Source organism: Zalophus californianus, chromosome 4 (assembly GCF_009762305.2).
Source record: "Zalophus californianus isolate mZalCal1 chromosome 4, mZalCal1.pri.v2, whole genome shotgun sequence".
In the NCBI taxonomy this organism is placed as follows: domain Eukaryota; kingdom Metazoa; phylum Chordata; class Mammalia; order Carnivora; family Otariidae; genus Zalophus; species Zalophus californianus.
This window is the reverse complement of record NC_045598.1, coordinates 168,794,041-168,820,898: the sequence shown is the minus strand read 5'-3', so window position 1 is coordinate 168,820,898 and position 26,858 is coordinate 168,794,041. Positions and strand designations below refer to the sequence as shown.

General features: G+C 36.1%; 1 protein-coding gene across 2 annotated transcripts in view; it reads left to right on the top strand.

The window, feature by feature from the left end:
• Positions 1 to 25,838, top strand: part of RAD21 (RAD21 cohesin complex component) — a 28,912-nt gene extending 3,074 nt beyond the window's left edge. The window contains exons 2-14 of one of the 2 annotated variants that reach the window (XM_027612435.2): positions 4,287 to 4,461; positions 9,377 to 9,506; positions 11,525 to 11,624; positions 13,325 to 13,431; positions 14,344 to 14,550; positions 14,999 to 15,124; positions 15,453 to 15,575; positions 17,277 to 17,500; positions 18,833 to 18,992; positions 19,416 to 19,564; positions 21,455 to 21,604; positions 23,270 to 23,353; positions 24,121 to 25,838. In XM_027612435.2, the coding sequence (XP_027468236.1) occupies positions 4,318 to 4,461; positions 9,377 to 9,506; positions 11,525 to 11,624; positions 13,325 to 13,431; positions 14,344 to 14,550; positions 14,999 to 15,124; positions 15,453 to 15,575; positions 17,277 to 17,500; positions 18,833 to 18,992; positions 19,416 to 19,564; positions 21,455 to 21,604; positions 23,270 to 23,353; positions 24,121 to 24,312 (1,896 nt within the window). In that variant the 5' untranslated portion in view covers positions 4,287 to 4,317 and the 3' untranslated portion in view covers positions 24,313 to 25,838. The remainder of the gene's footprint in view (positions 1 to 4,286; positions 4,462 to 9,376; positions 9,507 to 11,524; positions 11,625 to 13,324; positions 13,432 to 14,343; positions 14,551 to 14,998; positions 15,125 to 15,452; positions 15,576 to 17,276; positions 17,501 to 18,832; positions 18,993 to 19,415; positions 19,565 to 21,454; positions 21,605 to 23,269; positions 23,354 to 24,120) is intronic. The other variant, XM_027612440.2, reaches the window with a different exon arrangement.
• The last annotated feature ends 1,020 nt before the right edge of the window (positions 25,839 to 26,858 follow it).

The window sequence follows — 26,858 nt, the reverse complement described above, 5'->3', positions numbered from 1 at the left end:
AAACATGAAATTACTTTTTAGGATATATTGAAAAAAGTTTGCTGCTTTAGAAAAAAAAATGAGAAATCATGAAATTGCTAAGCTATGCTCTGGGACCAAATGCAGGCTTTATGCTAAGATCTTTTGCAAAGGATTAACATAGATCTACAGAAATTCAAAATCTACAGAGATTAATCAATTTTTTAAGATTGGTTAAGTACAGTAATACTAAGGAGAAAGATTGTTTAAAAGCAATGATTACACTTTCTTCTTATTTAGATATAAGCCAGTAGTTGATCCACCACTGTGCTTCAGGCTTTCTTTAGTTATTAGGGTGATTTCCTCTTGCTAATTGTTTCCCAGAATAATTTTAGCACCACTCTGCTCTAGTTACCCCCATACCATGCCAAGAAAACATCTATTTAGGAATCTCTGCCTCCACATAGCTGGGATATTTTAGGCATGGTACTCTTGACTAGGAGCTTAAGTCCTGGCCATGAGCTACTGACACCTGTTGAAAAGCGCCAGTAGTTTTAATTTCTAAAATCTCCAGAATTTTTTACGTGTGTCAATTATGAGATCACTTGGTGTATCTCATTTCCTTATTCATTAAGCACGTATTTAGTAGTTGACATGCAGCAGGCAATATTCTAAGAGCTAAATATTAAGGAGATTTTTATTGGAACACAGCTATCTTCTGCAGTGAAACTTGGGACTTCTTGTGTATGACAGTGATGGTATTTCTAAGAACACACTGCCATACTGAATTTCTACAAAATCCTGTAGACTTTATAGTGCTGTAGATGCAGCTTAATTTTCATGCTAACAAACATTTAGGCTTAAAAGCACTGCTTTGCAACATAGGTTCTTTGATTCTGGGAAGCATATTTTGAACTATAAAATACTGCTGGGCAAGACAAGATACACTTGAAGTGTTATTATTTAATTCTTCTACCTTAGAGTGTTTGATCTGAATTCTTCCTAGTTTCGTATTCCTTAGTTCTTTTCTTAACTTCACGTTTGAGAAAAAGAGTTCCCAACATTGGGCAATTGATGGAGCCTTTTTTTTTTTTTTTTTTTTCCCTTTGGAGACAGTTTTCCTAGGGTAAATTAATGATCCCCTGGGAGCATCTGGTTCAGCAAATGAGAATTTCAGAACCCTCTCCCATTAAGTGATGGAAAATGGAGAGGAGGCAAACCTAACTGAATTACTTTTGCACCTCCACCCTTTCAAACATTTTTGACAGGCATGAAGTCTCTTGCCTGTGATATGTTTAATATATATTTTCTGTACATCACTGGAAAGAATGGGCACAATTTTTAATTCAAAGTACAGTAAGCAAAATTCTCGTTTTAAAATTTACAGTCTGTAAAAACATGAAAATTAGAGTTTATTTACTCTGGATTTCTTTTTTTAAGCTAATTCAAAAAGGAATTTTTATTCCCACTAGCAGTGTATAAGAGATGAAGCTTCTGTATATCCTCACTGGACTTTGGTGTTGCCATTATTTTTTGTTTTAGGTCTTATAATAGATGTGCAGTGATCTCTAGTGGGTCTAAATTTGCATTTTCTTAATGACTGGTGATGGTGAGCATCTTTTTTTGTCTTATTTGCCGTTGGCATGTCCTTTTCTGTGAAATTTCTTTTGTTCATTTTCTAATTAGATTTTTTTACTTGAGTTTTTAGAATTCTTTATTCTGGATCCAGGTCCCTGTCAGATGTGTCATTTTCAAACTTTTTCCCCTATTGTACCTTTACATTCTCAGCTCTTTCATAGAACAAAATTTCTTAATTTGATAAAGGTCAATTCATTGGGTTTTTTGCCTTTATGGGACATGTTTTTGGTGTCCTTTCTAAAAGCTCTTACTGGGCGCCTGGGTGGCTCAGTCAGTTGAGCATCTGCCTTCGGCTCACGTCATGATCCCAGGGGCCTACTCAGTGGGGAGTGTGCTTCTCCCTCTCCCTCTGCTGCTCCCCCTGCTTGTGTGAGCGCGCGCGCGCGCTCTCTCTCTCTCTCATTCTCTCTCTCAAAAAAATAAATACACTTACCAAGGTTTATGTATACCAAAGGTTTTTCCCCTCTGGTTTTTTTTCTAAAAATTTTAAACTTTTACATTTAAGTCTATGATTTATTTTGAATTACTTTTCATATAATGTGTGAGGTTTGGATCAGGGTTCCCCCCCCCCCCCCCCCCCGCCGTGGATGATGTCCAATCACCCAAGCATTATTTGTTGAAAAGACTATCCTTTCACCTTTGTCAAGTTTCTTCATCTTTGTGAAAAATCAGGTGAACTTACTTATGTGGATTTCTGGGTTCCCTGCCCTGTTTCATTGATCTGTGTGTTTTTCTGTCTGCCAAACAATGTTGACTTTGTAGCTATGTAAATCTTGAAATTGGATAGACAAATTCATCTCACTGTATTCTTTTTTAAAAAATATAGTTTTAGCTATTCTCATTCCTTTGCCTTTCCATGTAAATTTTCTTATGAATGGCTATAAAGAAAAGTCACTAGGATTTTGATAGGCGTTATGTTGAAGTTTCTTTTAAAACTAAACATAACACTTATCATGCTGCCCAGCAGTCATACGTCAGGACATTTGTCCCAGAGAAATGAAAACTCTGTTCACTAAAAGTCTATATACACAGATATTTATAGCAGCTTTATTTGAAACAGCCTCGAGCTGGAAACAACCAAATATCCTTCAGTAGGTGATTGACAAAGCAAATAGTGGTATATCCATCTCCTGGAATGCTACTCTGTGATAAAAAGGAGCATACTATTGATACATGCAATAACCTTGGTGGATCTCAAAGAGTGTTAGATGACTGAATCTAAAAGGTCACATATTGTATCATTCCATTTATATAACATTCTCAAAATGACAAAATTAGAGATGAAGAACAGAGTGGTGGTTGCTGGGGCTTAAGAATGGTAGAGAGAAAAGAATGGGTGTGACAATTTAAAAGGATAGGAGAGGGAGAGCTTTGTGTTGATGAATTAGTTTTGCATTTTATTCCCTCACAGTGGTGGTTATGCAGATCTGCACATGCGATAAAATGGCATAGAATTATACATACAGAAATATACATACACATTGTACCAGTGTCACTGTCCTGGTTTTGATACTGTATGTAAGGTGTCACCATTGGGGGAGACTGGTTAAAGGGTAAGTGGGACCTCTCTGTACTATTTCTGGGACTCCTGTGAATCTATAATTATTTCAGGATCAAAAATGTTTTAAAAATGTTTAAGTACTTTTCATGTGCTGCGGGTGTGCTTGAGTTTATTTCTGTAAAAACATGACATATCTTCTAGTCCTGGGCATTTTAGAAAAAAATTCATCTGGCAAAATAGATTTTTTTTAATCTTCTGTGAAAGAAAATAAATAATATAAGGGAACTAACAACACAGGAAATATAGGAAACATGCACAGTTAATGTACTCTGCAAGCTGGAGTTTTTAAGCTGCCTTTTTTTTTCTTATGTATTTATTCATAGCTTGCTGAAAGAAAAATAAAATGTCAATAACGCTTGTATTTCTACTAAGGCTGTTTCAGTCATAAGATAAACGTTACACTGTGTCATTGTCCTGAATATAGTATTTAAATTATGGACAAGTGCTTTTCAAGTTCCTGAGTTTGGAAAGCTATATATGTAATACTTTTTAAGCCTCAGCTTTTCTAAACTACTCACCTGGAAAATGGGCCCAACCCACCTGCTTATCTTTATTTGGTACAATATGAAATGCTTATTATTACAGTGCTTGTCATGAGATAGCAGTTATGGTATAAAGCATCTAGCTGAGTATCAATTGTTAATGGGGTTGTGAAAAATGGCAATTTACACATTAATTAATATCTGTGCCTGAGTGTTTTCCTTCTTTGACATAGTTTTCTTGCCATGAAGAACATATTATCTAGCATTTGGCCAGAGTCAGACTCCACAGTCAGTAATCAGGATAGGAATGGAATGAACACTAGTCGGAATTTCAAAATGAACAAGAGTTTTCTGGTGACAATTTTTACTAAAAAACAAAACAAAACCCTGGCACTTTTATTTGGAGTATGAAAGTGATTTGGCTCTTTTGTCCCTTTTCCCTTCAGCTCTTAATATTTTGAGGTCTTTTTCTTGTCCTCTCAAAACTAAGCGATAGGTGGTTGTTTTTTTAAGGTGTATTGTACTTAAACCTTTCATAGTTCTCATATTTAAAAGAATTGGAAACTTTTATTTTCAGATTTTTTTATATGTCTTGATAAATCCTTGTTTTCATATGGTATTTATATTAACTTTTTTTTCCCTTTCAGGTTTCCTCCTGTTTCATAATCAGCCGGAACAATGTTCTACGCACACTTTGTCCTCAGTAAGAGAGGGCCTCTGGCCAAAATTTGGCTAGCGGCCCATTGGGATAAGAAGCTAACCAAAGCCCATGTGTTTGAGTGTAATTTAGAGAGCAGTGTAGAGAGTATCATCTCACCAAAGGTATGTTTGATGTTGATATTTTTATTCACTTTATTGATTGTTTATTGATATGTAAAATAGAATTCTGTGAAACAGCTTTTTAGGTTGATATCTGTGTATACTGGAGGCAAAGAAAAATTTGCAGATTATCCATAGTTCCAGTTTGATATGCTGTTCCCTTTAAAAATTCTATAAGTGCACAGATACTTTCATTTGCCAGTTTTCATGGTAGGTAAGTATGAGGTCAAGCAGTACCCAAATATTTTATATTTTGTCTTCCTAAATGTTTTTGTACTTAAAATTGTATGTAAGTGTTTCTAATTTGGGAATTTACAAAATATTCAAAAGAAGGATCCATTAATTGGAAAAGGTTGTAGGGATCAGATCTAATTATCTTATCCACCTAGAAAATAGCATCCATAACGCTTGTTCCTCCTTACCTCCACAGGCCTATTTGCTATTTCTTGAAAATACCCAGCTTTTTGCTGTTTCTTGAAGATATCCAGCTTTCTCCCTGTCTCAAAACTCTGATAGTTGCTGTGCTCTTCTCCTGAATATTTAATTACTATCTGTCTCCCACTAGAATGGAAGCCTCATGAAAGTTCTTACCTTCTCTGCCTTGTTTACTGCTCTATGCCTAAAAGAGCTTTTATTGACATCCTCTGAAACTGTTCTGAAGCAAGTGGTTTTCAGCCTTGAATTTCATAAATAGTGTAACTGGAAGTAATATATGTATATATATTTATATATATATTTGATGTGTTTTAAAGGTCCTTTCCTGGACTTTGTATTAACACATACATGCACCCATTGTCCTAGATTACAGCTTTCTGGACCAGCATTGGGAACTACTCTTTAGAATTGGCAGTTTGGATGCTGCTGGCTGCCATAGGGTGTTAAAAAGAGTAATCCTTTATTGCTGAAAGAGTAAGGGGATCTCAAAGGAATAAAGCTGGGATCTAGAAGAGACTTGTTCAGAAAAGTCGTGTGGGACAGGATATGTTTTAGGTGAAAAAGTGAAAGTTTGTATTTGTGATTAGAGCTAAGTTATAAAATTTCCATCTTGTCTATGCCAAATTTGGCTGGTTTTAGAGTTACAGTTGGTGGAATTTATTGCTATTAAGGATATTTCTATCATGTTCTTTCTAAGACAGTATTAAAATAAAAACTTTACAAACAGGGAAATAGGTGATCTCTAGTCCTACCACCTAGAGAACCTTTAGTGTTTTGGTATGCCTTCTAAAACGTGTGTATGTTTTTTACACGTAATTTTACTCCTTATCATATGTGTATACAACTGCATTATATGTTTTATAAGCAGTCTGCATTCAGGAAAAGCTCTGTTCATAGCTTTATCATCATTTTTAATGTTGCATTATACAGTGTCATAGTCTCTTATCCACAGAATTTAAATACAAAAAAACGGGAACAGACTTGACAGAAATTGAAGTGAGGTCACTTGTGTAGTCATATATTCACTATAGAAACACTAAGGTGAATGATTATTAGAAACTGCTCTAAATAGTTGCTGCTGGGAATGTCTTAATATATATCATAAAGATATTTTAATATATATCATAAAGATCTATCTTAAAGATAATGCAGTTATCTCTTAAGCTCTGAATTCCAAAACACATTTGGCCCCTAGGATTTAAGCTAAAGGATTATGAACCTGTAATTCATTGTTTTGATTGTACATGATTTATTTTACCAGTCTCTTTTTTTGAATAATCTATATTTTTTCCTAATTTCTTGAATTTTAATTCCTCTGGCCCTGTACAGTGTATTAAAATAAACAAAGATTTCTCTAGGTAGTAGGACTACAGGTTTATTTTCCTCTTTTTAAAAAATAACCAATGAATAAAAATTGCTTGCAAAATATTTTGTTCACATCTCTTTTTTGACTTAATTTTTATGTGAAGTTAGAATATATCAAAACCAGGGGCGCCTGGATGGCTCAGTTGGTTAAGCGACTGCCTTTGGCTCAGGTCATGATCCTGGAGTCCCGGGATCGAGTCCCACATCGGGCTTCCTGCTCAGCAGGGAGTCTGCTTCTCCCTCTGACCCTCTTTCCTTCTCGTGCTTTCCATCTCTCATTCTCTCTCTCTCTCAAATAAATAAAATCTTTAAAATATATATATATCAAAACCAGTATTGCATAGAGAAGCTTTCATGTTCAGTGAATTTTTGTTCACATCTGTAAGTTTTTCCTTAATGTTGATGTTTAGGAATATAATTGATGGGCCAGGTGATACACTTAAAGATTTCTGAATATGGATTCATAGTGTGCTCCATGGGGAGATAGTACCAGTTTGCACTGCTGGTCAGATTGTATGAAAATATGATGTTTTCTACTTTTTATAGGTATGCTTCTGAGGTAAGTGAATGGAGAAAGAAGTTGAGCTGCTTTCTTGAAATTAATATGTGTGACTAATCTTTAAGACCTATAAACAAATATTGAGGGTGATTTGGCTTAAAAGGATAACAAATTTTTTCATAGTATGTGCAGAGTACTTTGTACCCTGTTAGGGAGGCTACGGAAGAGTACAAGACAGTCTGATAATAAGAAGGTATGTACGAATAGCCACAAAGCAAGGCACATGGTTCAAGAATAATGTAAAAAACTGGACTGTGTGCAAGAGAAAGAATAACTTATTTTAAAAACCATTTCTAAGTGGGTTATTTGATCTTGTTTTATTTTGGTAGAATATAAAGATATTTCCAGAGTGAACTGACCTGAAAATTTCTAATGTTTGCTCTTGGTGTGCAGTTCTTGTTATGGGTGAATGTTGGTTTAGTTATTTCGAACAAGTGTCAAACGTATAGCTCAGTTGCAGCTGTGTTGCCTTCTGCCCCTCTTACCCCCACCCCTCCATTGGAACAGCCAGTGGTAACCTCTACAGAGCTTTCTCTGGATATATAGCCTGTTTTCCTTATTACATCTACATGAGCTAGCTCAACAAAAATGGCATGCTTCATTTTACCTACTCCTATGTTAAACTCTGAACCACACTAATATACAAAGAAAGGTTTTGCCCAAACACCACCTGTTTTCAAAGTTGCTAATCCTTTACAAGATAATGGCACGCAAAGGGTTTTAAACCCTTCCTCCTTTCTTAAGGTGCAGTCAGTATTTTAAATTTTCTAAGACCACATCATAAAAGTAGATTCTCTTTTTTTCCGTTAGTTGCAATGTTTTAATTGGGTATTTTCAAATCAAGGATTTTTCATATGATAAATGCTAGATTTGATCACAAATTTATAATTTTATTTTTTTAAAAGATTTTATTTGAGAGAATGCGAGAGAGAGAGAGAGAGCACATGAGAGGGGGGAGGGTCAGAGGGAGAAGCAGACTCCCTGCCGAGCAGGGAGCCCAGCGCAGGACTCGATCCTGGGACTCCAGGATCATGACCTGAGCCGAATGCAGTCGCTCAACTAACTGAGCCACCCAGGCGCCCACAAATTTATAATTTTAGATACCTCAGAATTTATATAGCAGTAAATTTCATAATTTATGCTGTAAGTCATGTGAATTTGCCGTAAATGTAGAGCCTAAGAGTCATTACAAATAGAATCCTAGGCTGCTGTAGACAGTACACATACAACTTAAAAATACAGTGTTTCATCTTGTAAGTAACGTAATGTATCAATCATAACTTAAGTAAATGATTAACAACTTTATTCTCTACTTTAGAATATGAGGACTTTTATGATCTGATTTGGAAAATAGTCTGGGAAAGTTTGAATTCTGTTGTGTTGTTCTCAAAAAATTTTCCATATTATAGCCAGAGGAATTTTGAATCATTCTATTTAGATTGGGTTTTTCTTTCTTTTCCCAACTACTGCATCTTGTCCCACACAGTGGATCCCACATAAATGTTGATTGAGATCTCCCTTGAAAAAAACAGGAGAAGTATATTTTCTTGTTAAAAAAGATGGGTTACCACTACCATTTATCATTAGTTTGCCTTCCAGTCTACTGATAAAACTGAGTGAAAAATGGCCTAAACAATAAGGAAGTTAACAGTCTTACTTAACTAGGAGTTTAGAAACAGGAAGATTGAGGATTAGTTGAGCAGTTCAATGATGTCATTCATCTAAGGACTCACCAATTTTTTTTCTTTTTAAAGATTGATTTGTTTATTTTTAGAGGGGGGTGGGGCAGAGGAAGAGGGAGAGAGAGTCTCAAGCGGACTCCGCACTGGGCATGGAGCCCTATGCAGGGCTCAGTCCCACGACCCTGAGATCATGACCTGAGCCGAAACCAAGAGTTAGATGCCCAACTGACTGAGCCACCCAGGGGCTCCAGGACTCACCAGTCTTATGTTGGTTTCTTGTCCTTACACTTATGGCCTTGTGACTATAAGCAGATCCAAACCCCACCTGCTCACAACACAGGAGGGGAGAAGAAAGAGGCAGGCGTTCTCCTTTTATTGGGAAAATCTTTCTCAGAAACTAACCTACTTCACTCTTCTTTCTTGTTGGTTGAATTGGGTTTTGTGCCCACTCACGAAGCATTAGTAAAGAAGAATGAGTCAGTTCTTCAAGGATGGGGACATTCACTTCCCAAACAAATCAGAGTTCAGTTAGCCAGCAAGGACCAGCAGCTCTGGATTAGCAACCAAAAGTGCTCCATATTCCTTAATGTCCTTATGACAGCAACCTATGGAGTGCCTTACTACCTGCTTCATAGCTACCTTCATATCTGTGTTAACTGATGAATTACTATCAGTCTATTCTTTGTGGATACTCAGGATTTACAAGTAAAGGCATAAATATAAGTGATTATAAGGAAACTTCAGATAAATGATCGAGTATATAGAGATAAAAAGCTGCCTATAATTGCACAGAATACAAGCTTTTGAAGTATGATTACCTCTAAAACCAAAAAATTAACTTTATAAATTAAAGTTAATATTAATGTTTTACTCTTAGGTGAAGATGGCACTCCGAACATCAGGACATCTCTTACTGGGAGTAGTTCGAATCTATCATAGAAAAGCCAAATACCTGCTTGCAGACTGTAATGAAGCATTCATTAAGATAAAGATGGCTTTTCGGCCAGGTATTGTTGACTTTCTTTTTTTCTTTTAAACCTTGGAGTTTTATGTAGTGTGAAAAACTGCAAAACATATATTCTAGATCCGTTCATTTTAATTGTAGTACAAGGAACCCTTCAAAAATAGGGCAAGGTTTGGAGAGGCATGGTTCAAGGGGAGAAACCCACGTCTGTTACACATTTGGAATTATGACAGTCACTCCTTTTTTTTTTAACCCCTTTTCATCAGCTTTTGTAGAACTGAGAGTTGAAATGTTGAAAACTGTTACATGATTTTTTTAAAATGTGTAGCTTAGAAAAGGAAATCTTAGGAATTTAATTTTTCTGAATAATTTAGCATATTCTTAAAATTCACTTTTAACTTGAGACTCCTATTAAATGTTCTCTGTAGTTTTTTGTTGTTTTAGGTAATGATTGATTCTAAAGCTGGGCTCTAGGAACCAAATTTCCGTAGATAATAACTACAGTATTTATCTGAGTTCATGTATCACTTCATAATTTTTTAGAGCACTGATGGTACTTTATTGTAATTAAAATATCAGTGTATAGATGCCTTATACAGTAGTTTCTGCTGAAGTTATATTTTAGTACTTTAATATATGAACAGTGAAATTTTTGAGATCTAAGATTTTATTTAAAGCTTGTTTATACAGATGGCTAACAGACACATGAAAAGGTGGTCAGTATCACTCAACAGGGAAACAAATCAAAACTACAATGAGATATCACTTCACACCTGTCAGAATGGCTAAAATTAACAACACAGGAAACAGCAGATGTTGGCGAGGATGTGGAGAAAGGGGAACCCTCTTATACTGTTGGTGGGAATGCAAACTGGTTGCAGCAACTCTGGAGAACAATATGGAGGTTCCTCAAAAAATTGAAAATATAACTGCGTTATGATCCAGCAATTGCACTACAAGGAATTTACCCAAAGGATACAAAAACATTAATTCAACGGGGTACATGCACCCCAGTGTTTATAGCAGCATTATCTATAATAGCCAAATTATGGAAAGAGCCCAAATGTACATTGATGAATGGATAAAGAAGATGGGGGGGGGTGTGTGTATGTGTGTGTATACACACAATGAAGTATTATTCAGCCATCAAAAAATGAAATCTTGCCATTTGCAGTGACATGGATGGAGCTAGAGTGTTAGCTAGCCTGTGCTAAGTGAAATAAGTCAGAGAAAGGCAAATACCACATGATGTGACTCATACATGGAATCTTAGAAACGAAACAGATGAACAGAGGGGAAAGGGAAAAAAAAAAGAGGGAGGCAAACCATAAGAGACTCTTAACTATAGAGAACAAACTGAGGTTTGCTGGATGGGAGGTGGGGGTGGGGGGCGGTAGGCTAAATGGGTGATGGGTATTAAAGTAGGCACTTGTTAGATTAAGTGTTATATGTAAGTGATGAATCACTAAATTCTACTCCTAAAACTAATATTACTATTAACTAACTGGAATTTAAATAAAAACTTAAAAACCAAAGATGTTTAGGCAGAGGCTGTGATACTTGAATGATTTCTAACATGTGGATACTAATTTCATTTTGCTTAAATAGCCATGCTTTTTGTTTATTTTTGTCTTTTAAAGCAATGCTTTTTTAGTATAGACCACTTGAAGAATATAGAGAAATAATTAAAACAGTGTAATCCCACTTACTCTAAAATAACCAACTCCTCTTTTAACATTTAGCGTGCTCCTTTGCTGTTGTTTCTCTTACAAATTTCATGTTTATTGAGAAAACTCTTACTAATATTTATTTGTTATGTCCTTTTAAAGATATCATCTTAATGCATAGGTAGTGCTTTGACTTTGTTTTTGGAAAGCAAGTAGTTTGGCTTATGATTATAGGAAAAAAACAAAAGTACTTGTACTTCCGTGGTACTTTGCATACATTATCAATCTTTCTAGACTATAACCTTGAGAAATTATACTGACTTTACCTTCCTTTGATCTTTAGATAATCTGTGGTATAACCGTTAGGCTTTCAAGCTTACAATTTCTTTTCCAGGTGTTGTTGACCTGCCTGAGGAAAATCGAGAAGCTGCTTACAATGCTATTACCTTACCTGAAGAATTTCATGACTTTGATCAGCCACTGCCTGACTTAGAGTATGTCCCTCTTTTAATTGTTGACTTGGTCTACAAATAACGTTACCGGCACCAAACATATAGTTCTCCTTGGAATACTTTGTCATCAAGTTAATGTGAGGTTAAAATGCATATGCTTTCAATTAGGATAGTTTATAAATATGAAACATATAACCGAGAATTGTTTCTTCTATAAGAAAGTTGTATAGATATCAACTTTAACAAAGCTAAGATAGGAGAATTCTGATGTGCTTAGGCCAAAGCTTATGTAAACGAAACGGTTTTCCAGGTGTATGCTTTACGTAATGGTATCAGTGAACATGAACTATTGCTTCATGATTTTTCTTTGGAGGTATGTATTAACATCATCTGCTGGTTATCATCTTTCCAGACTAAGCCACAATTTCTGTTTTTGTTTTTTTTGTGTTTTAATAAACATATGAGATAACTCTTTAAAGAGCAAGAAAAGGTCATTGTCATAATACACATTTAATAAGAGGGGGAAGTTGTATAGAGATGGCTATAGCAGAATACTATAGTATGTTTCCCTTTTCTCAAGTCTTCAAAATTCAGCTGTCTTTACCATGACAGAGAATGCCTGTAACTTCCTGGGTGATTTGGTAGCACAACTGACAACCAAGAAACCCTCTACACCAAGCCCCATTTTTTGAGACAAATTTCTCTGCTTCTTAAAATGATCTATGACTCCTATGTATGATTTATTTTGATATGTGTGTGTTAATGTAGATGCTATCTAGCTGCTTTCCTTTATTTTTTCCTCTCCTAATGTATTTTTAAAAAGTTTTCATCATGGAAATTTAACCACTAAAAAGTAGAAGGATTAGTATTAGGAACCCCATGTACTGATCAACTGGTTTCTTCAGTTATGAATACTTTGCCAGTTTTATTTCATATGTATTTCCCCAACTCACCTTCCAACCCCCACTGGATTATTTTCAGAACAGATCTCTTACTTCCTCTGTAAATACTCAGTATCTCTTTTGAGGTAAGGAATTTTCTGAATCTATCCTTAATAACATCCCACCTTTAAAATAAGTTACAGTAATTTCTTAATGCAATTAATTTAATTTCAGTCAGCATTCAAATATCCCCAGTTGACACATAGGCCTTTTTCTCTTCAGTTTGTTTAAGTTAGGGTCTCTACAAATTCTCCAGACTGCATTTGGTTGATAATGTCTCAGAAGCCTTTCATGCTTTTACTTGCCATTTGTTTCCTGAATAAACCTGGTCATTTGTTTTGAAGTATTCACATTCTGAATTTGACCAGTGATAATTCTACATTGTTGCTTAATATTACATGTCTTTTATTTAATATTTTTAAACAATATGAGAGATTAATTTGTTAGAGGAAGAAATAGTCTCAGAAAAGCTGGGTAACTTCAGAGTTCATACCATGACCCTTATGAAAACCCATACCTACCTAGACCGTTCATTTTCAAGTTTTTCCTCTGTATATTACCTAGGTAGTGATTCCAGCATATTCTGTTTTGCTTGCTGGTCATTGATGGTTTTTAAATCTAAATACAAATTAAATTCCAAATCGTTCAGATTCTTAAGTTGTGTTTAGTGTCAAATATTAAGGCTTAAAAGCATGGTGACTTTCATATGTATATTTTTTCCTTGTAGAGAGAATTAGGATATTTTTTTCCTTATACATTGCAATGAGACTTGAAACTAAAATGTATTTGAAATTCTTTTAGTGATATCGATGTGGCCCAGCAGTTCAGCCTGAACCAGAGTAGAGTGGAAGAAATAACCATGAGAGAAGAAGTTGGGAACATCAGTATTCTACAAGAAAATGATTTTGGTAATAGAGAAACAAATGACTAGACACTAGCTAATAATGTTAGAATTATGTTGCGGCACAACTAGCAAGTTGAAAAAGAAAACCCAGACATATGTTACATTCATGATGACAGAACGACAAAATTTCATCTCATGCTTTTTCATCAAGAAAAGAATTTTCGTTCCTACCAGTATATTAAGCATCAGTCATTTTCATTTATGCATCAAACTTGAGTTCATTCTTTGCCTATTCCTGCTTCCCGTACAGTGATAGAACCTGTATATGAATCTGTGTGAAAAGTCCCAACACTGAAGTAATGCCCATTTTTAAACTAATCACTTGGGAACAGTTTAATTATGTACCTCCTATTTTTTTTTTTATTTTTATTTTTTTTAGATTTTATTTATTTGTGAGGGAGTGAGCTAGCATGAGGTGGGGCCAGTTTGGGGGCGGTGCAGAGGGAGAGGGAGAAGCAGAATCCCTGTTGATCACACAGGGCCGATCCCAGGACGCTGGGATCACGACCTGAGCCGAAGGCAGATGCTTAACCACCTGAGCCACCCAGGCGCCCTATCTTCTGTTTGTGAATAGTGTTTAAAACAGGTAGCCAGATTCTTTTCTTGATGAAAACACGTAACAAAAGTTTAAGTCTGAATGTTTATGCAGCCTAACCTATAGACATATTTAAATTTACTTAACATATTTAGGATAACCTAAATTTGGGTCCTGTGTTTGAATGTGCTAGTCATGCCCAGAATCAGTTTATGAAATATAGATGCTATAGGTTTAAAGTTTAAACTGGATATTTTAATACTCAAAGGATAATAAGGTTTCAGTTAGCAAATGTGATATTCCAATTATAATCATTAGCTGTTTTCTTTTATAAGAGTGATGTTTGTAACTTTTTTCAACTAATAACTAAAATTTGTTCAGGTGACTTTGGAATGGATGATCGTGAGATCATGAGAGAAGGAAGTGCTTTTGAGGATGATGACATGTTAGTGAGCACTAGCGCTTCTAACCTCCTGTTAGAGCCTGAACAGAGCACCAGCAATCTGAATGAGAAAATTAATCATTTAGAATATGAAGACCAATATAAAGATGACAATTTTGGAGAAGGAAATGATGGTGGTATATTAGGTAGGTGGTTATTCTAACATTTCTTTGTTCATTTGCAGTGTTTTAAAGCAGTCACTAATTCTGGGTTGTAAGCAACTCTTTAGGTATACATGTGTGGATTGTGACTAGTTGATTTCATTCAGGGTCGCAAACTATAGCCTAAAAATGTTATAACAATACCTGATTTTGTTAAAGGTGCTTGTCTCAGAGTTTAAAGTTTTACTAGTTCTTAAACTGCTCTATTTGTGTTTGATAATCTTAAATGTTTTAAATGGAGATGTGAACTGGAAAATGGAATTTTTTTCCTATACTGTTATACTTTTGTATGCTACCTTGAAGAGAAACAGGTGCAAGTCAGATACAGATTTTTAAATTTGGTTCATTTTAATATAATTTTATTTTCCCAGTGACTGGCTATTCTTTTAGCATTTTTTTTCAAGTTGTAACTAAATTATGTGCCTTATTTCAGATGACAAACTTATAAGTAATAATGATGGTGGTATCTTTGACGACCCCCCGGCCCTGTCAGAGGCAGGTGTGATGTTGCCAGAACAGCCTGCACATGATGATATGGACGAGGATGAGAACGTATCAAGTAAGCATTTCCTGCTTGGTGTCGTGGGCGTGACTGTGCAGCTAAAAAGGTATTTGATGTCGAAGACCACAAACTAAGTTCCAGCTTTTAATGAATTACAAATCTTAAAAACAGTGCTTATGATTGTTCTGGTTCTCTTAAATGATTAACCCTGCGGCCCCTCCCCTTTTTTAGCCGCCCCTCTGGAGGGCCTCCTTCATAACTGGAAGTGTTTGGTATTGGTACCAGTGGGTTTCTTTCAATTCTCAAAGGGATTTTTTTTTTTCCCCATTTGTAGGAGATGTATTAAATACCCATGCCTTTTATGACCAAATTTCTGTTTTTATAGTGGGTGGGCCTGATAGTCCTGATTCAGTGGATCCTGTTGAACCAATGCCAACTATGACTGATCAGACAACACTTGTTCCAAATGAAGAAGAAGCCTTTGCTTTGGAACCTATTGATATCACTGGTGAGCAAACAGACTTTATGACTTATAAAATTCAGAACATAAGGTCTTAATTCTGGCTCTTCTCTATTGTTACTCTTGTTTTAGATAGCTAAGCTTCTTTCTCCTTTGTCAGTCTTCTATTTTAGAATCTTCAGTTATAATCTAAGTATCTTAGAGAATGCCTGTAGACGTTGCTCTGAAATATAAAAGTATAGAACTGAGTTTTTTGCTAACCTGTATCTTAGTCTTTTAGGGTTTCCAAAATGATAACAAGTCATATGTATAGCAATTAGAAAACATCGCAAAGCATTTTACAGTGAAGTACAAGATTGACTGTTCCAAAGTTCTAGATTTTGTATAATAGTTGGGCTACAATCTGGGAAAGCCTAAGAATATTTTTTTTTTAACTGGAAATGTGATAGATTGTAAAATCAGTGTTGTATTTCTTTTACACATAGGAAAACATATTGGGGGTGCTGCTTCTCAGTAAAAAAAGCAAGTTAAGATACGTAATTTGGATGTGAAACTAAAATTTCTAGATGGTTTATGGGTATACTTATATTTCAGTTACACTTGAAATTAGAGTGTAATTCAAGATAGAGGTATTACTTTTAAGTAGAACAAGACTAACTTATTTAGGTTTTCTCCTAGAATTTGATCACCAAAAATTGTGACTTGGGCTTCTCACTTACAAAGAGTGTTTGCTAGGCACTTACTCTGTTTAGAAACTAAAAATAATAACAATGAACCTGTCTTTATCCTCCTGGAACTTAAGTACTAATTTGTGGAGCATGGGTAAGTAAAATATGTACTGTTGTATTAGTGCCAGATAACAGAGAACTGTAAATGAGGCAGGATGGTGGATACATTGCACTGTTTAAAATAGGATAATCGGGCTTTGCTGGCTGTTTTAAGAACTTTTGACTTTCAAAGAGAAGGAAGGGAACTTAGTAGCTGGAGGATAGGGGTTGGACAGAGGCTGTCACTGAATAACATCTTTACCTGAATATTTTATGCAGAAAAATCTTTGGACATGTAACATTTCTGACAGGATGAAATCTTGAACTTACTTGTGTCTTAAGAAATTGAGATAATGCCACCTACTTTGCAGTTTTAGTAAGGGTTAGAAATGAATATACAATAAGTAACTAGGATGGAGTTCCAGGTCCATCTGACTGGGTGTGGACTTTTTTTATTAATCAATCTGTATAACTGCCGTATATGAATTGTAACTTTTCCACTAAAAATAGTAATTGCAGCCATTTACAGAGAACTTAAGTATTTTACAACTCCTAAAAGTGGTTGGCCATATTTGAAAAGAGGAAATAAAGAGATAAGCAAGATAAAGTTAACTTTTCTTAATGGTCACTCAGGTGTAATAGTCAAAAAACCCAGGACTTGAGCCTAATCTGAATCAAGGGTGAGAGGTTTCATATTTACAGTACAAACCTACATGGGCAAAACATAATGGCTTTTGCATTACTTATTTTTGCCCAAAGTCTGTATATATTCATTAATTCAGATTTTTATTGAGCACCTGTTGCATGCCAGCCTCTGTTCTCCGTGGAACTGCAGAAACATCAGTTAAAACGGACTCTGCCCTCTTGAGGCTTTTCTACCAGGTATATAGAAAAGCAGGGACACAATGAGACCAAGTTTGGTAGCTCTATGTTTCGTGATGGCCTCACCGGAAAATGACCTTATTTTCTTCTATCATTCCAGTCAAAGAAACAAAAGCCAAGAGGAAGAGGAAGCTGATTGTTGACAGTGTCAAAGAGCTGGATAGTAAGACAATTAGAGCCCAACTTAGTGATTATTCTGATATTGTAACTACTTTGGATCTGGCACCACCCACCAAGAAATTGATGATGTGGAAAGAGACAGGGGGAGTGGAAAAACTCTTCTCCTTACCTGCTCAGCCTTTATGGAATAATAGACTACTGAAGGTAATATAGTTTGCAGAATTTTTTATCCTATATATATTTGGCCATTTTTTAAAATTTTTGAAACCTTTGACATTTTTGATCAGATATTTTCAACTATATGGCACTTTTTACTTAAGTCACAATATAGTGAATATAACCTGATCTGAAAGATCCTACTGATAACCTATATTTCTCAAAGATGTAGAAGGAGGGATGCCTGGGTGGCTCAGTCGGTTAAGCATCTGCCTTTGGCTCAGGTCATGATTCCAGGGTCCTGGGATCGAGTCCCACATTGGGCTCCTTACTCAGTGGGGAGTCTGCTTCTCCCTCTGCCTGCCACTCCCCCCCCACTTGTGCGCTCTGTCTCTGATAAAAAAGATGTAGAAGGAATTTTTTCTATACTAAAAAGCCATTAAGGTTTTTAATACTAGTTCTCCCTTTTCATCCTCTCTATAATTACTGTTCTATTGCCTAGTGTACACTGTGCTTCAAGTTTGCAGTCTTTAGATCTTGCTTTGTAGCTAAACCATGGAGTGGTTCTCCTTTTTCCACAGTAGAGAATTCTCTGGCTTTATGAGAATTATTTTCACCCATAAGCCCTTTTCTGCTCATTTTACGTTCCACACTATTCCAAAACAAGGTTCTGAAGTGAAGAACTCAGAGTAAAGCAGTGCTATGAGACTGTTATTCTAAAGTTGAAATATGCATAGAATCTACTATAGATTTTACTGTTTATCGGAAGAACAATCATGTAATCATTTGGAAGAAAGTCCTTAAAATATTTGACTCACTGGTCTCATTATTAGAAATTTTCCTAAGGAAGTAATTCAAAATATGGAAAAAGCCAGGTCTGTGAAGATGTTCATTACATTGTTTGCAATTAAACTAAAAATATTGAAAAAGGGTTCAAGTGTATACACACATATATACATGTATCTCCACTCAGTGGAATATTACGTAGTCATTAAAATTATTAAAAGTGATAATAAGATTTCCATCTTATTAAGTGAAAACATGTAAAACTACCTGGTATGATTCCATTAGATGGAGTTTGAAGTGTGTAAATATGAAAATAAACTGCGGGAAAATTTTAAATTTTAGTGCTATCTCCAAGTTACAAGCCTGGATAATTTCATTTGACTTTTTTAAAATTGCTGCACTTAAAATCAAACATCCTGTATTTAAAAATTATATTAAGATGTAATGAAGTGTGGATCTAACATTAAGTAGAAATCACACTGAATTATATATACACTGATTACAACTGTATGAAAACGTACTTAATGGAAAATTGAAATGTCAGTGGTAAATTTTTAATGTGATTTATAATTGAGATTTTTTTTTTTTTTATAGCTCTTTACCCGCTGTCTTACACCGCTAGTACCAGAAGATCTTCGAAAAAGGAGGAAAGGAGGAGAGGCTGACAATTTGGATGAATTCCTCAAAGAATTTGAAAATCCGGAGGTTCCCAGAGAGGATCAGCAGCAGCAGCACCAGCAGCGTGATGTTATCGGTGTGTTCTGTTGTAATAGTTCCTTGAAGTTTACATGCACATTTGGCTTAAGATTTACCTGTATATTGTGAGTAAGAGAAATCAGGAACAAAGGAGTATACTCAAATTTTTGGATAGGGAAATATATTTGATGCTTTGTTAAATAAGAAACTTTCTGTTTTTGGAATGGTTTAAAGTTTAGGACTGGCTGAGTAATCTTCTGCTGAGAGGATAATCCTGCATTAGATTACAGGTGGTGGAATTTTGCCCTTTTCCATCTTTACGTGTATTGTTACAAACTGAGTAATCTTTGCAGAAGTAAAATTTTTATTTGGCCTTCTTCGTTAAAGTACTTTTGTCTTAACGCATTAGTATTAAAGTAAATTCTGAAATACTGTTAAAGACTGTATAATTCACATCTCCTCTTCATATGACCAATTGCAGATGAGCCCATTTTGGAAGAGCCAAGCCGCCTCCAAGAGTCAGTGATGGAGACCAGCAGAACAAACTTGGATGAGTCAGCCATGCCTCCACCACCTCCTCAGGGAGTCAAGCGAAAAGCAGGACAAATTGACCCAGAGCCTGTGATCCCTGTAAGTAAGCACATCGGTCCTCAAGGAGCCCTTTTGAAATATTTTGGTTGAGGAAAAAAATGACAAGGAATAAGTCCAAAGAGAAAGAATTGGCAGCTAAGGATGTGAATGCAGGTGTGCCCTAAGTGAGAAGATATTCCAGGAGTTTCAGCCTTCCTGACTCTTCTTAAGGTAGTCTTGTTTCAGAGTGGCCGAATCTTTGACTCTAAACTTGGTTCCAGTTTAGTTCAGGGTGACTCTGACAATTCTAGATTAAAGATGAAAAACAATATAAGGAACCTGATAAATTCTTCAAGTATGTCATGAGCAAAGTGCACACAGACTGTCAATTAACACCTCATTCCTTTTTTTTAAATTTCGGTTTTCTTTGTCGGCAAGATAGGACATTTTTTCTCCAGTTTTAATGAGCTATAATTAACATACAACATCATACTAGTTTACGGTATTGTGGAATCATTTGACAACGTGTGTGTGTGTATAACATCTGTCACCTACATAATTACATTTTTTTTCTTGTCCTGAGAACTTTTACGATCTACTCTTAGCAACTTTCAAGTATATAATACAGTATTAACTATAGTCACCATACTGTGTAGTAGATCCCCAGAACTTATAAATGGAAGTATCTTTCTAACCCCTAGTAGTACCGTTGCACTCTGCTTTTATGAGTTGTTTTTTAGATTCTACATACAAGTGATAATCATATATATTTGTCTTCCTCTTATTTCACTTAGTATAATGCCTTCCAAGTCTATCCATGTGGTTCCCACTTGCTTATTTTTTGCTTTTACTGCCTTTGCTGTCAAATCTAAAAATCATTGCCAATATCTATTTTAAGGAGCTTACCTGTCCTGTGTTTTCTCCTAGTAGTTTATGGTTTCAGGTCATACATTCAAATCTTTAATCCATTTTGGGTTGATGTTCATGTATGGTGTAAGATAGTGGTCCAGTTTTCCCAGAACCATTATTGAAATAAGATTTCCCCATTGCGTGGGTTGACTTCTCAGCTCTCTATTCTGTTGCAGGTTCCTGCAACATGAGACAGTTGTAGGCTACCTTACTAAATAATCAGAATATACTTGTCAAATTGCTTAAAAAAAAAAAAATCTGGCCACTTCATGCAGACTTTCTACCATTAAGTTCATTTAGGGTAGGAAAACTAAACTGTAAAGGAAGTAAGGTCTAGTGTAAGGCTTCCCAGTCTTAAATTTCTAGAATAAATTAATCTTGGACTTTGGTTCAGCCTCCATCAAGAGGTACTGGCAGAAGATTCCTCTGCAATCTTAAGAACTATTTTTCTGTGCCCTCCGGTGGTGGTGTTGTCCAAAATAGCATCTTTCTGTATGAGCTCAGGAATGGGGGTGGGACAGGTAACAAGTGGGTTACTCTAGTACTACGGTCCTGGAAGAACTTGTTTTTTAACATTCTCAGCTGTTTATATTAAGCCTGAGAGGAAAAATTCAAGAGATAGACTCAGAAAAATGGTCTCATTCCTATTATTTGCTGCCATAAGAGCTCCTAGGCTCTTATTTAGAGCCCAGGCTTAGTTGTAATATCCGTAAGACAATTTCATGCAGTAACAGTTGACAGTACAGGGTATTTAATGTTGAAGCCTTTTTGCATGGTGTTAGTGGGCAGTTCTGTTTTGTGTGGTTTTTCCTAAAATGCTACTACAGAAAGTTTTGGGGTTTTTTTCCTGTTCATAGTTTTTCTTGTGATTTACAAATTTCTCACATAGACTTTATAACTATTTGGTTCCTAAAAAGTGTAAGGGCAAAACACTTTTGTTAATTTCTTCTGTTAAAACTTTGTAAGAAGAACAAGATATAATCAACTTTTGATTGTGAGGAATGGCAGTATAACCCCAGTATTTCTTCCTCTTGCTTTAAGCCCCAGCAGGTAGAGCAGGTGGAAATACCCCCTGTAGAGCTACCCCCTGAGGAGCCTCCAAATATCTGTCAGTTAATTCCGGAGTTAGAACTTCTACCAGAGAAAGAGAAGGAGAAAGAGAAGGAGAAAGAAGATGATGAAGAGGAGGAGGTAAGGAAACACTGGCAGAGACTTCATGAATAAGTCCCATCCCAGATTTAGTACAGATCTTCAATCTGCTCTCTTAGTGGAGCCAAGGTAATTGATGTTGAGCATAACAGTGATGAAAAATGTTCAGACAAAATTTAACCAAATTCTTAATTTAGACCATTAACATCAAATTTTATGCTGCGCTTTAACTCATTGGCTCCCTTGTGGGCTTTTGAAGGAAATAAGACTGGCTGCCTTTTCACTGATTTCTTGGTTGACTTCTAAATTGATTGTAGCTAGTTTTATCATCTTGTGGCCAATTTTTACTGCTTTTAGCATCTGCCTCTGGTATGACATCTCTGTGGCCTGGAAATCTGATATAACCGTTTTCCATTGGTAGGTGGTTTGTTTTCATTAGACTGGGGTGAGATGTGACTTGGCTAAGATAGATTGAGTAAAGGTTTGAATGGCTTTTATTTTTTGGAAAGTAAAGGCACTTTAGCAATGGATTTCCTTTTCAGGGCCCTTATTTGGCTGTTCAAGGTCTCCCCCCCTTTTCTGGATCTTTGTTTAAATGTAAAATAAAAACCTTAAAATATCTTCTAGGAAGCATTGAAGCTTCTTAAAATTCTTTTAAGACTAAAGGTTAGAGGCTGGGTACATATAATAAATTACAAATGGATACTAATGAAAATGTCAACCATAGATTTTACAGCCATTTAGTGCTGGAGTACTATGGTTTTTTTAAAGTCAAAATGTAGCCCTAGAGCTACTCTAGTTTAAGGTATGCCGTTATCTCAGACTTAGTGTTGAATCATTATTTAAAATTGTTGTGCTTTCTATTATGTATGAAGCCCTTATAACTCCTGGTTCTTTGAAATACGGTATGTAGTTCCAGCATAGCATGGAAGCATCTCAGCTGTTGCTCTATGCCAACCTCAAGAGTTTAGAAAGTCATTTAGAAGGCAAGTCCTGTAGGGAACTGGGAGCTGGGCAGCTTAAGTAAAATCAAGTATTATGGATTATAGCCCATTTCTTTAAAAAAAAAAAAAAAAACTTTTTTATTTACTTGACAGAGAGGTGGGGGAAGCAGCAGAGGGAGGGAGTCCAAGTGGGACTTGATCCCACATGACCTGAGCGAGAGGCAGGCATGCTTAATTTACTGTGCCACCCACGCACCCCATTTCTCTTAAAACACTGTATAGACCAGTACTACTTACTCATCTGCTAATCTGTGCTCTTTGGTACTGGTCCACAATGAGATTGGGATCTGCCAGAATATAAATGATCTAGAAAATCATGCTACTGAAAAAATAGATTCAGTTGAAATAAGCAGTGTGCTTAGTGGCATAGTTGATTTATATCCCAACACAATTGCCTTAACAGGGGCCCATCAGTAACCAATAGCTCACCAACCAGTAGTCCAGGGGCCACGTGATGTAGACCACATCCTTAATAGACCAGTATAGAATCATATATTCGGCCAAATGTTTACTTTGCAGATACGGAAGACTTTCTTCTGTAATTTAAGAAAGACAAGCTTCAAGATTCATACTAAGTGCTAAGAGATTTATGATTTTCTGTTACTCAGAATACACAATTTAAAAATTTCCGGACATAAGGAAATAGTTCATTTTGCAGTAGACCACTTTTGTCAGCTTTTTTCTGTGTTGGGGCCATTTTCAGGACGAAGATGCTTCTGGAGGTGATCAGGATCAGGAAGAAAGAAGATGGAACAAAAGGACTCAGCAGATGCTTCATGGGCTTCAGGTAGGTACACCAGTCCTGACGGAGACTTGAGCAAAGACTTGGCATTGCTCCCTTAAAAAAATAGCAACAGGCTCGGAGCGTTCTTTTTTAATATGTATTCATGAGAGGCAGAGGGAGAAGCAGGCTCCCAAGGAGCAGGGAGCCCGATGTGGGACTCGATCCCAGGACCCTGGGACCATAACCTGAGCCGAAGGCAGACACGTAACGACTGAGCTACCCAGGAGCCCCTCTAGCACTATATATTTTAATACATAAATTGTTAGGCCCAGAGTAAGCCTGGAGAGAATCCAGGTGAACAATTTCCTATAGTTAAGCTGCAGAGGGAAGCTAGGGTGGTGGTTTATAGTACACCTTTCTGTGTCTACATCTTCTTGGTTTTCGTTGAACATATTTAATGTGTTGAACAGTTAAATTTGTTGAGTCATACAGATGAGATATTTTGAGCATCTGTGAAATACCAGGCAAGTTGCTCAAGGTTTCCCAAAATAGAGTCAAGGGATAGCTGGATTTTAAAAATAAGTTGAAATTTTAGGGACTGTATATGTTCAGTTTTACTATTGGATCACATTTGTTGGAAGGACCTTTGATTTTAGATATGCCATAATATACTTTGCCCCATTACATCTTCACTCAGACTCTTCAAAAAAGTCCACTCCCAGCAGAATATACAATATACTTTTTCTGGTACCCAAAATTGGCACCCTTTTTAAATTACCACTTTACTGTGAGATTACTTTGATTTAATTCTTCCTTTGGTTTTATTTCAGCGAGCTCTTGCTAAAACTGGAGCTGAATCCATCAGTTTGCTTGAGTTATGTCGAAACACAAACAGAAAGCAAGCTGCAGCAAAGTTCTACAGCTTCTTGGTTCTTAAAAAGCAACAAGCTATTGAGCTGACGCAGGAAGAACCATACAGTGACATCATTGCAACACCTGGACCAAGGTTCCACATTATTTGAGCAGCTAGAAGCATTATAGCTAGTGTTCATTTCACTAGTGTATACAAATTGCCCCCATGTGTAGGGCACACAAAACCCTTTGAGAAAATTTAGATTTTTGTCTGTACAAAGTCTGCCTTTTTCTTCTTTTTCCCCCGGTATTTTATCAATTTCATCTTTAAGGGAAACTGCTTCGATGGATGTGTTTGTGTTCTGATGGAGAAAACAAGCACACCCAAGGACCCCGAAGATCATTTTAACAGTTCAGAACAGATGTGTGCAATATTGGCGCATGTAATACTATTGAGTAGCAGTTGAAAGTCAGGATTTTTATCTCAGCTCTCCATCACCACATTGGAAAGGAAAACCTGTCGGGAAAAAAAGTGCCTGACAATTTAGTTAGGAACGATGCTGTGAGTCTTTCTTTGAGAGAAAGAAGTTGTCTTTTCCCACTAGTAACACTGGCAGTCTTGTTTGGGGATGTGGCCTAAAACAGATGTCCTCTTGAGATACTATTTTAAAGTGTAATTCTGTAATGACCAAGAGGGTGTGTGAAACTGTGCTGTAACTCAACCCCTTCGGCTACAAAATGATAGGGCTTGGTATAAAGTGTTCTTTTGTAAGTCATTCCATTTGAAACTTTTTAATGAACCTGACTATCCTAAAATCTGTTGTTTTAGTGAGGCTCTAAAATGAGCAGAAGTAGACTTTTTAGAGTAGAATATAAAAACGTTTATAACTTTCCAGAAGCTCTAAATCAAAGTTTTAAAAAGATGTTTGGATATATTTGAGTATTCAGATCATGAAAATAGAAATTGCTATGCCAACTAAAAGGACAGACTGATGGGAAATTACACACCTGGTTGACTTAACCCTTAAGCAGACAGTGCTGTTAATAACTAATGGCTTCTCTGGTATTTATTATAAGTGTTAGTACTGATCTTTTCCCAATGCTGCACACTCCTGTGTTTGGAACTTTATTTTAATGGCTTTGCAACAGAAATCCTATATCTGGTTTCCTATAATTTAAGAAAAGCATCCAAATAAAGGCTTTATTAACAGACCAGATAGCACCAGAAATTATGTGACTGTTATGATTATCAGAACATGTCTTAACTTTTTAGGGCAAAATTACTCACACTGAAAGTTCTAGCTTAAGTGTTGGCACTTTTGTGGAAAAAAAAAATCACTTTTGAAACTCAGACTTCAGTGTATACCCAGTAATTTTAAATTATGTGAAATGTTTTAAATTAGTGAACTCGTAATTACTGTTTTGATGATTCAGTTTCTTGAGAATGGTAAGTGTATAAAAATTGCTATTGCAGCTTTATTTTCAATATGTGCCTGTAAACCATGGATTTTTCTCCCTTTGTAAAAAGTCATTTGTAGATAATTGAATGTTTGATTATAGAAAGGTCATTAGTTTCTTGTTAACACATTTTGTTAGTCTGGTTTTGTTGCTTATCGGGTTTAATATTGTTCTTGAAAATAGTTGATGCTATGTTATGTATAACTTTTCTAATAAAAGTTGTGGTATAAGCTGTAAATCTTGGAGTATTGATTAGTTGTTTGATGATGTTCCTCCAGGAAAATGTTAAATCGGCCTCATCTGTTGTTTGCCTTATCTAGAATAATTGTCCATACAAATAGTAGGTGAATTGTTTAAAAAAAAAAAAAAAGTATCTTTAAAAGAAGAGCCATGTGATCTGAAACTTTGATAGTATGTTCTAATACACATCATCGATGTTACAGATCTAAGATTAAAATGGAAGTAACAAATGGTTTGTCCTGAGGAATCTGGGGGGCACAGATCTATCCCTGTAACCGCTAAGTACCTACGAATTGTGACATGCCTGTCAGTGTATGCTAGTGAGCATGTACTGGAGAATTCCTGGGTCCATCTGAGAAGCCTGATGCAAGCCAGGGCAGTAACTTGGAATGTACCTTCCTATGCATTCGATACTTACCCTGCTCCCAACCGTGAGCTTTAAGACACTTACGACCTTATACTTAAGATACAGCAAGGCTTACGGGATGCCTGGGGTGCTCAGTAGGTTAAGCATCTGCCTTCGGCTCAGGTCATGATCCCAGTTGTCCTGGAATCAAGTCCTGCATCGGGCTTCTTGCTCAGTGGGGAGCATGCTTTTCCCTCTGCCTGCCGCTCACCCCTGCTTGTGCTCTCTCTCTCTGGTAAATAAATAAAATCTTTAAAAAATGATAGAGCAAGGCTTCAACCATCAATAGCTTAATGCTGTTTGTGATAGGAAAACCAGTGTTTACTAAGCACCAATTATACTCAAACCCAAAGATTCTTTGAGGCACACCCACCTATGGTAAAACAGACTTAAGGAGAAATTATAATCTAATATGAAAGTGATAGGAGCCCAGAATATAGCATGCCGGAGTATCTAGGGAGTAGTCCAGAAAAGATTCTCAGAAGATGGAAAATAACTTCGATTCAGGGTCCAAGATGGCAATGTAGAGAGATCCTGAACGCACCTCCTTCAGGAACACCAAATCTACACCTACTTTCAGGACAATTCCTCCTGAAGAACTGAGGGCTGACT